The sequence below is a fragment of the Triplophysa dalaica genome, chromosome 4, assembly GCF_015846415.1.
Source record: "Triplophysa dalaica isolate WHDGS20190420 chromosome 4, ASM1584641v1, whole genome shotgun sequence".
NCBI classification, from domain to species: Eukaryota; Metazoa; Chordata; class Actinopteri; order Cypriniformes; family Nemacheilidae; genus Triplophysa; species Triplophysa dalaica.
Genome location: NC_079545.1, coordinates 7,217,279 through 7,228,068, shown reverse-complemented (window position 1 = coordinate 7,228,068; position 10,790 = coordinate 7,217,279). Strand labels below are relative to the sequence as shown.

Sequence of the window (10,790 nt, the reverse complement as noted above, 5' to 3'; positions counted from 1 at the left end):
TAACCCTCTGTGTATTACTAAAACTGTCATAAATCTTAGTAAGTCTATGAACATTTCTGTCAGGTTAATATTTAATGATGCAAGTCTAAAACTCCTTTATATGAATCGCATATTTAGGAAAACATGACAGTCCTAGCTGTGAAGTGGTGGAGACTGTGAATATATTACAGCAATGTGAAGCAGAAGAGGCAGAATTAACACAAAACCTGAGGTCCTTGTCAATATCTAGCTGCTCAAAAGTACTTTAAGTTGACGTTTGTTTGGATATACATTCGGTATAACATTTTTGCCTTGAAAAAAAAAACAATAAATGTTCTTGCACAACTGACTGTTATAATAAATAGGCCATTATCTTGTCTTTTGAGAAAGTTTAAACATAAACGTAAAAGGTAAGATTGATTAGAGTCTGCTAACATTTGTTAGGTATGCAAGCTTGCAGTATGAGCCTTAGCAGTTAGCTTGCTTACTGTAGCCTGACAACACAAGTTAGTCAATATTCCAAGTCTTATTGATTATTATATTATATACGATGAATAAAACATGGCAGGACTATTTATAAATTTGAAACAAACACGGTGCAGAGGATGGAGTTTATCTACAAACAGCCGAGTAAAAATATTAGACCAAATGTTGCCCTCCATTAATACATTTACAGTGTATTGCATTGGACATAGTCTAAAGACGGCACTGTGATATGCGCTTAAATACATTTCTAACATAATTCATGTGATCTTTATCACATTATCTAGCACAACTACCACCCAAAAACTGTGACAAAGTATATATCAATTTTGTTCTGGGGTTCAAGTGATCTCCATTATGATTATGACAGAGCTTACATTTCATGCAATACAGTCACTATACAACAGGCTTAAAGTGAATGAAAAACAAGTTGTGCGTATTTAGAAACCAAGAGGATGAGGAGACACAACTCCTCCGTTTTCCACCAAGGAAGTGGAGACATCTCTCAAGTTATTGAAGAGCTTTCTGCTGGAGCTAGACTTAAGATCCTTGACGTTCTGCATGATTCTGTCATGTGCCTTAGAGAACAGGAGAAAATACGATTTTAAAGACAATTCCAAGCCATTCAACATGGGATATACACAAAACATCCACGCTTACCTCCACACACCAGGTTTCACACATTATCTTCTCAAGCTGGGCAGACGGGAGGCCTTGACTGAGTGAACGGGACGCCCTGTATGAATCAAATACACATGTTAAGATTAGTGCGATGATGAAACACAACAGTATGAGTGTGCTTTTGTGAAACTGTGTGCCTTACCTGGACAGAACTACGACCATGGTGTACAGGTCGATGGCACTGTCTGCAACTCTTTTCAATACAAACTGTTCATCTGTAATGCAGTACAACAACAACATGAGGAACATTCCAGTGGAGCGTTTCATTTCTATTATTGTAGATAAGCTGATTTTTCATACCGATTATCTTTTTGCCGTGTTTTAGTAGAAGCTCCTCCACAGTACCACCAAAGTGCTCTAAAGCTTTGACCGCCTGAAGAAGAAAGAGACATGTTTGAGTGATATAGTAAGAAATATAGAAGAAAGAGTTTATCATAAAATGATCAGATTGAGTTTTCCTCACCAGATCTCCACTATGAGCCAACTCTGGGTGAACCGATCCAGACAGACTCAGCCCAGTCCCAAGACCCGCTCTCCTGAAAATGAATGAAAGACTTTGTTCTAGTTCCAATATTTCTTTTAAAGGGATGAATCATGTGTTTATTTGTACACACAAACCTCTTGGCTCTTTTGGTGATCTCCCCTGTGAGCAGTCCAACATTGCCGAGCGGGTTCTTCAAAGCTTTCTGCAGATTCTTCAGATGGTTTCCTGCATTCTGAACATAAACTCTTTAAATTAATACATCCTTGTGCAAACATCGCATTGAAACCACAGCTGGGCGAAAGTGTAAGTACCTGGAAGCCATTGAGAGCAACAAACAATCGCAGAATATCATTGGTCCCTTCGAAGATCCTGAAGATTCTCAGATCCCTCATTATCCTCTCGACACCAGCATCCTGAACGTAAACACAATAATGTCAGAATGATTCAAGTATAGTGTGACCAGACGTGTAATATAATCGGATTTCATCTGCGATATAAATTAATGACATCATTTCCTCTTTATTCTCACCTTCATAAAGCCCATTCCTCCCATTACTTGGATGCATTCATCTGTAACGTTCCATGCTGCCTCCTGCCCATCCAAGTATAATTCATTATAACATAATGTAACGGTTTATAAACATCTCTATAGAACAAAGATCTAACATATATAAAACAGATATAAATTTGGAGTTATAAAACTAACAGAGGCAAAAATCTTGCTGATGGCGGCCTCGATCTGGAACTCTGTAGCGCCACTGTCCATGTTTCCACTGACCATGTATGCCATTGACTATAAAATAAAAATGAATAACAAAAAAAATATTTACAATATATTGAGTATATGTGAAAAAAAATCAGAAATGGCTCAGACACTTACCTCAGTGACGTAGTGGAGGATGGCCATGCGAGCTATCTTCTCTTGGATAGCACCATACGTGTGGATCTTATTTCCAAACTGAGTTCTGTTAGCAGCGTGATCAACCTGTAGAGATAAAGAATCATTTTGAGGTTCCTAGAAAGGTGAAGCAGACGACAACATACTGAATAATAAGGATATTTGTTGTTTGCAAAATTAGGGTGCTGTTTACAGAGCTTTACAAGGATTTAACCTGAAAGACTCTTTTAATCCAAGGTAAAGTACAGCCAAAAAGTTAATTTCTTTCATCATCACTTAGTCACCTTCATGTCATTACAAACCTGTATGGGTGAATTTATTCTGCAAAACACAAAAGAAGATATTTTGGAGAACGTTGCCCCCATTGACGTATCATAGACACAAAACCGCGGATACATTTCTCAAAATATCTTCTTTTGTGTTCCGCAGAAGAGTCACATGCAGGTTTTAAACGACACAAGGGAGAATAAAAGATGACACAAGTTTTTGTTTTTGGGTGAACAATCCTTTTAACCAGATGCCATACTTATGAGTCCATTTAATTCATTCATTATCACAATATAAATGTGTAATGAACTGATTTGACAGTAGATTAGAGGGTGTGTTGACAGCTGCTTCAGAAACAAATGAGATGTCCACACTTACCGCTTTAGCAATAGCTCCCCTCATGGTTCCAGAGAGAGCGGCGGCCATGCCGAAACGTCCATTGTTAAGGATGTTCATGGCCACCTTAAAACCACCTCCGACCTCTCCAAGTACATTCTCGACTGGCACGCGGACATTCTCATAATACACCTCGGCCGTGTTGGATGCCTTAATGCCCATCTTCTTCTCTGGAGGTCCACTGCACAGAGAGAAACCCAAAGTGTGGGTGTTTAAAGAAAAAGGCTGTATAGTTTGAATATACGTGCTACATTGATCAGCTTCTTTCAACTGATCTATTTCCAATATCCACTTCTATCTCTTACTGTGTTACTCCTCCAAAGCTTCTCTCCACGATGAAGGCTGTGATCTTGTCCTTCATCTCTCCAGTCTTCTCATCCTTCACCGGGGTCTTTGCAAACACAGTGAAGATCTCAGAAATCCCACCATTACTGTAAACAAAGTGATGCTACTGTAAGTTATTAAGGACAGACCAAGAACAAGCTAATTTGCACATCTACAGTATATTCTCTCAACGGAATCAACAGTGATCTTAATGTCAACGCCCTGATATATCTTTATTGGGTTTATACGTTCTTGTGTGCCGGAGATGACAAGTCAGTTCCTAACCTGATCCAGATTTTGCTGCCATTGAGGGTGTAATATGTACCACACTCAGAGAGCACGGCTGTGGTTTTGATGGAGGCGGCATCAGAACCACTGGCTGGTTCTGTCAGACAGAATGCTGCGATTGTCTCACCTAGATCACAGAGAGAGCAAAGGGACGGTTAAAAACAGGGAATTTCAAGGTAGTGCAATTGTTTTCATTGACAATTACCAATACAAGATACTTTTATAAGGGTGAGAAAATCATTTTATCATAGATTGTTGCAGATGGTCTCAAATTAAATGTACAAGCTAACAGAAGACCTGGATCTGATGCGCTTCGGGAGGAGCTTTTGCTTTTCATTTGTTTGCTCTCCCGCGTTATCTTTGGTGTTTGCTCCTGTTTCTGTTGTTCTTTTCAGAAACTGAGTTATTTTAGTTAGTTATTACTTTCCAATGACTGTTTAACCGCGTTTAAGCTGTGCATCGACTCTAGGTTTATCGGAGTCTATCCTCAACACATAGTGTTCAGCATGTCAAGTGACTTACATCTTAGTACACCTGGGGTTAAGTTGTCTGAACGCACTAGTTAATGAGAGTGTGCCAACTTTTGTATTTATGCTGCTAGTCAGTACAGTTAGTGGCGTTCTATGCTGAAAATGTTATTTTCTCTGATTTCTTTGTTTAGCTTAGTTTTGGTGCTAGTTATCGTGTTTTGTTTTATTATTTCCTTTGCTTTAGCACCGCTCTTGTCCCTCACTTTTGTTGTCTTTAATTGGTTATGTTTGTATATAATTTGTAAATAGATATTTGTTGATAGTTGTAGGTATTTTGACTTTCGGTTCATTTTTTTATTTTTTTTATTGAATCTCTTCACTTAATGCAAAGTTCAAACTCAGTTTTGCCTCTTACTTTGAAGGTGCACACACCGCACCTTCAAAGTGAAGAAAAGTGTTGATCTTAAATATAATAAACCTGTTGAACGTTTTGGTGTTACCTCCTTAATGCTCCTTGACGCCAATTACTTAGGGAGACGTAACACTGACATTTAAACACATAATTTGCAGTGGCACTCACCCGAGGCCAGTTTTGGCAGGTATTTCTCCTTCTGTTGAGGATTACCGAAGAGCAATATGCCCTTAAAGCCGATAGACTGATGGGCACCCAGCGTGATTCCAACACCAAGATCGTGCATTCCTACAACCTCCACAAGCCTGGCATACTGCAGTCACACACACACACACAGAAACTCTATTACACACACATTTGATTCTTTTAACTTCTTTTAAGACTTTTTCTATGTACACAAAATGCCTCTTTCTCTCAAATATTGTTCACTAATCTGTCTAAATCTGTGTCAGTGAGCACTTCTCCTTTGCCGAGATAATCCATTCACCTCACAGGTGTCCCTTAGGCTGGCAAAAATGAAAGGCCACTCTAAAATGTGCAGTTTTATAGCACAGCACAATGCCACAGATGTCGCAAGTTTTTAGGGAGTGTACAATTGACATGCCTACTGCAGGAATGTCCACCAGAGCTGTTGCCTGTGAATTCAATGTTAATTTCTCTACCCTTGACCCACCCAATACAGTAAAACGTACTTTTTAGAGTGCCCTTTAATTGTGGCCAGCCTAAGGCACACCTGTGTAATACATTTACATTTATAATAATTCTATAATTTATAAAACATTTATAATAATCACGCTGTCTAATCAGCATCTTGATGTGCCACACCTGTGGGGTGGATGGATTATCTCGGCAATGGAGAAATGCTCACTAATCCGAGAAATAGGAATTTTGTGTACATTGAATAAGAATTAGATCTTTGAATTCAGCTCATGAAAAATGGGGGCAAAAAACAAAAGTGTTGCATTTATAATTTTGGTCAGTGTAAATAATGAATATATGTAAACCCCACTTTTCACATTTTCTTTTCTCACCTGAGTGTTGGTGAGGCCCAGACCGCCGAGCTCAATAGGCACCTGCAGCCCAAAGGCTCCCAACTCCTTTAGTCCCTCCATGGTGTGGTCCTCAACCTTCTCCAGAGCATCATTCTTCATGGGGTCATTTACCTCCTGCACACAAGTAAAATGTGACCGAAAAGAATACGCACACTCGTGGAGGCAAAAATATTTGATTATGCCTAGAAAAGAGATTGATATTGGAGGAACATACATTGAAGAATTTTGAAACTGGTGGAACAAGCTCCCGCAGGAACTGAGTCTGCTCCTCATTCATCACTGCCACAAGTGAAAACACAACACTTCCTGTCAATAACTGTATGAGCAACATCACTGCATCAACAAAATCTTCATACAACTATAATACATAAGAACTGGAAATGTACCTGAAGGGTAGGGGAAGACCTGTTCAGTGGTTATCTGGCCCTTAAACATGTTGACAGCGAAAGATTTGGACTCCTTAAAAAACAAAGGTTACAAAACTATAAACTATATAAAACCATATTTACTAGGTTTGCTCCGATCGATCAGCTGAAGATCAATATCAGCCGACCATCATATTCTATGACGGACTAAATTTGGCGGTTTCAATATAATTTTTGACCTCATAGGGCTCCAGACTGTGGCAAAATGTGCTGATTTTGTGACCATTTTTCCGACAGTTGCAGGATTTTTACAACAAGTCACTCGTGTGGTTCTTTCTGCAGAATCATGATTCTGTGTTAAAAACAGAAAAACCATGAAATGTGACATAACATTACCACAGCTTTGATGTCTTTCTCAACTTTGGCCTTCACTGCAGTACTGCTTCCCACCTGTGCTTTATCCAGTACTGCCTGGAGAAGAACAGAGAAACAGACGTTGAGAAAGATAAAGTTACAATTTTAGGAACATAACCATCGGAAATGTTGCTAAACAAACTGCAACACAACACAGAGTGTCAAACTGAAATGTTTCTTTCAAAACACCTCTAAAACTACGCTGCCGTTTCGCTCTATTTAATGTTAACCTATTTTTTACTATTTTTTATTAATGTCAATTCAGAATTCAACATCCCTATTATGGTTCCCTTGAGTTTGGCCCTAGATAGTATGCCCTAGGTATTTAGTAATGAAAATAGGAAGATGGTTTGAATTTAAGTTATCACTTTCACAAGGTGTATTTGAGAATTTAAGATGTGTGGTTTATTATTTTGTTCCAATTAAAAGAATAGGCGGATATACATAGAGAGGATAGTGTTGGTGCAAATCTATGAATTGACATTTCAAATCAAACACACAGTAGATATCAACATTCAGCATATACAGCACAAAAATGGGGACAATTATCTATACTGGGACAGCACACATGTCTGTAGCATGAATATATTCAGTGGCTAAATTGAGTTGGGTTTATTATTTCCTTAAGCTGTTGTTGCTGTATTTTCTAGCAGCTTGTGCTGTAATGATATAATATAGAATTCATCCTATTTGAATTTCCAGCTGTCAGTCGGAAGAGAGTCCTCTCTAAATCATTGGAAGAAGAATATGTGTCACACAAAAATAGATAAAAAAAAAAAACTCAATTAATACCATTTAACAAGGTAATCATAGCAGGAAAAAAGGGCATTTTATGTTTTCTGTATAATTTTTATGACTCCATTTAAGTTTAGATGCTTACAAAATGGTCTTAAGTTGATGTTGTATTTAGGGCTGTGCAATTAATTGAAAATTAATGGCAATCGTGAATTACCAAAACTAAATAATCGAGGTAAAACGATTATTGTGTGTTCATTCCATTTTGCAAGGATCCACTCTTTTCTTGTGGCATTAATTCACAGTGCACCTTTTTACATTTCAGTGGTTCAGCGGTGCTATTTCTTACATTTATTTTGCAGTTGAATTCACATTTTTATTTTTATATTTTGTTTTAAAAGCTAATGAGTAATCGTTTTAAATAATCTGGATCTCAATATTGGCCCAAATAATCGTGACTATGGTTTTTGTAATTGGGACATTTAAAAAGGGTAAATACTTCCACGTCTTTTTCAGCTGCCCAGTCGATCAGGGATGGATTACTGAACAGGCCAATGGTGCTAGTGCCCAGATGCCGTTGACTAGCATTAGCCCGAAGGGGCCATGTGCTTCTTAGTCTATGAAGTCTTCATAGTTTTTATAAAAACCAGGGACGTGTTCTAGTTAAATGGTCAAAGTTTGTAATAATCAATCGATTAAAAAACAGGAACAAACATTTTTGTCTTCTTTTGTTGCACCTTATTATTTAGTTTTCGTTCTATTGCAATTAATTACAATAGTGTAACATTGTTTGCAAATTAAACTGACCATAACTGGTTTTAATAAAGTTGACCAAAACTTTATGGAAAACTAGTACACTGGTAAAAAAAGTAAATAATAACCATTGCAGATGATCAAACCAGTATTGCATGAATTAACACAAAACGCAATATCACTACAAAAATATAACAAATATGAAAACATTTTACAACATTTCCAGGGACCAAGTCCTCTTTCAGAAGAAAGTAAATGTTGCATTTCATTTGGAATTCAAGGTCACTGAGTCTGAAGGAAGAGCGGAGACTCTGTTGCTTAAAGTCCTGTGTGAAGATTCCACAGTTAATGTTGATTTGGGCTGCCATTTCATCTGCTGGTGTTGGTCCACTGTGTTTTCTGAAGTCCACAGTCAATGCAGCCATGTGATATTCTAATTTTCTGAATTTGGGGTTATAAACCATAATCCTCCAACTTTCAAGAAATAAAGGCTTGAAATATTTCACTCTATGTGTAAATGAATCTATATATTATATGGGTTTCACTTTCTGAAATAAGTGACAAAAAATATTGAGCTTTTTCACAATATTAAATTTTAATACCTGTAATTAGTTGGTTGCAATTCACCATTTCACCGCTAGATGCCGCTAAAATGGTTCATTTGATTTAGCTTATTCAACAACTAATTTTTTCAGGGCATGAATGCCTCCAAAATTCATATTTACTTATTACACAGAGGGAATTTGTTTTGGTGACAGGAGATTCCAGTAGGCTATTTGTACATACAAATTTGCACATGTGTATATAAAAGAAATTATCAATCTTCCTTATAGATTGAAGTTCAAATCATGCCAGAAAGAAACTGGTGGGTTGCATATTTGTCAGTGCAACCAAAAAATGTATTTGTAATTGTAGGTTTTCTTAAGATCTTTTGCATGATGATGGGATGTTTTCAACATCATTATTTCATCGATGATTGGCATATGTCACACGGGGGTGACAAATCATTTTTTATTTGTGATGCATTAAATATGTGTATATTTGACAGTTAATTAAAAAAGTATGTTTTATTTGATTGTTGTGTAGTTTATATTAGACTTCAGTAAACCCGGTCCAGATTATTTTTAGCGTAACCAAGGCATTTGATGCATCGTAACCCTCACTTTCTATAACTGTGAAAGGGCAGCCAAGGGAAAGAACGGAAAGATTGTGGGAGGGGGCCCTTGGAGGCAACTGACCTTGGGTCTTTTTGAATGAATAAATGAATCAAATGGTCTGAATCAAATGGTCTGAATGTAGTTTTCTTGTAGCTTTCCTGTAGCTCAGTGGTAAGAGCATTGTGCTAACAATGCTAGATTGTGGGTTCGACCCCAAGGGATTGCACATACCTAAGTATAAATGCATAGATTACTGCAATGTAAGTCGCTTTGGATAAAAGTGTCTGCCAAATGCATAAATGTAAAAATGTAAGTGTAGTTTCACAGTTATTGATTGTTGTAGAAAAAGCACTTTAAAGTCTTAAATGTCTACATTGTTACAGCGTTTAGACTTCGAGAGCAACATTGGCAGAGGAAAAATGAAATGTAGCACCAACATTGACACAACGTAAATGTGTTTGCTGAAGCGATAAGCAGACGGCACAATAACTGCAACACTGCGAGTTATGCCCACATTTTAACGTCGTTTGCTGTAGTTTGTGTCTAGATTCAGCTCTATTTACTTAGATTTTTTTGTCAAAATATTTTTTTTAATGATTTAGCTGAAGGCCATTACAGAGACAAGCGTTTCCATTAGTTGGACACTTGACCCTTGTTTGATGAAAAGTGTGTACATGTGGCATTAATTGAATGTAATGCAAAACTCTGCATTATAAAACTGGGTGAACTTTCACCTACTTAAACATGGCGTCACCAGTCATACATATTGACTGCAGTCTATTATTAAACTTCACTGTTGCCCTTGTCCTTGTTCCAGTAGGTCAGACGACGTGCAATTTTAGAGTAATAAATGCATTTAACGTAAAAAAAGTGAGAAACCGACTGGTTTACAACTTCAGAGAACAAGTACCTCGGCCGCTTGACTGGCATAATAGCGATCATTCCTCAGAGCTGGTTTGCCGACGTGCCGTTGAACCCTTAAAAGAACACAGAAGAAACACTAAGTAAAAACAAACTTAAATTATGATGTGGATGTTTAAGCTATTTGCTGCATGTGTTTATTAGACATTGTTATTCGTTCGGGACCACGGACGCCGCTGTGTTAAATAATGCGGAAAATAGATCTGAATAGTTACATTGTAATAACGTGGTAAAATAAGATATAACATTCACAACTCACCCTGTGACTGCTACAGAGAAGCGAAGAGCTCTGCCGCACAGGGCTGGATTCAGTTTGCTTACGATCATAGTTTACCGGTTTATATGTCCAAACAGCTTGCCAAAAGAATATGTTATGCACCGAATACAAGATGTGCTCGAAGGACACAATCGTGCCTTTATTACAGGGCTTTCTTATTTCCTTATCTAATGTACCTGCCCGTCCTGTACACGTAACGTTGTATTTATATAAACGCTTTCCTTGAACTACACAGGACACGGTTCCTCTATAGATGTCGTAAAGCTTACAAGCCCTCTCTGGTAAATGTAGTTCTAGTGAGAACTCAGCGGCGGGAATTATGGGAAATGTAGTAAAAATCCAAGAAGGCGTATATTTTAAGATGTTATAGGTCATATATTTGGAAGAATAGTTTATCATTCTTTACATATTTTGTAAATACATTTAAATTGTGA

General features: G+C 37.5%; 1 protein-coding gene across 1 annotated transcript; it reads right to left on the bottom strand.

Moving 5' to 3' along the window:
• Positions 1-576: 576 nt before the first annotated feature.
• On the bottom strand, positions 577-10,614 carry LOC130419068 (very long-chain specific acyl-CoA dehydrogenase, mitochondrial-like). The gene is made up of 20 exons (XM_056745483.1): positions 10,339-10,614; positions 10,069-10,135; positions 6,496-6,570; positions 6,121-6,193; positions 5,949-6,013; positions 5,714-5,848; positions 4,851-4,995; positions 3,798-3,927; positions 3,494-3,619; positions 3,171-3,369; positions 2,508-2,612; positions 2,334-2,420; positions 2,157-2,219; positions 1,939-2,040; positions 1,762-1,859; positions 1,607-1,679; positions 1,444-1,516; positions 1,286-1,358; positions 1,123-1,198; positions 577-1,040 (listed from the first exon to the last, which is right to left on the bottom strand). Exons 1-20 carry the CDS (start codon positions 10,404-10,406, stop codon positions 903-905), a joined length of 1,971 nt encoding a protein of 656 aa, XP_056601461.1. The 5' UTR covers positions 10,407-10,614; the 3' UTR covers positions 577-902.
• Positions 10,615-10,790: the final 176 nt, after the last annotated feature.

What these genes read in the sequence shown, in the direction of transcription:
- LOC130419068 (XM_056745483.1), bottom strand. Translation starts at nt 10,406, where the DNA reads ATGATCGTAAGCAAACTGAATCCAGCCCTGTGCGGCAGAGCTCTTCGC. An exon ending in AGAAAGACATCAAAGCTGTG is followed by an intron (nt 6,194 to 6,495) that starts GTAATGTTATGT and finishes TTGTTTTTTAAG; the next exon opens with GAGTCCAAATCTTTCGCTGT. An exon ending in GGCAGCAAAATCTGGATCAG is followed by an intron (nt 3,620 to 3,797) that starts GTTAGGAACTGA and finishes CTTTGTTTACAG; the next exon opens with TAATGGTGGGATTTCTGAGA.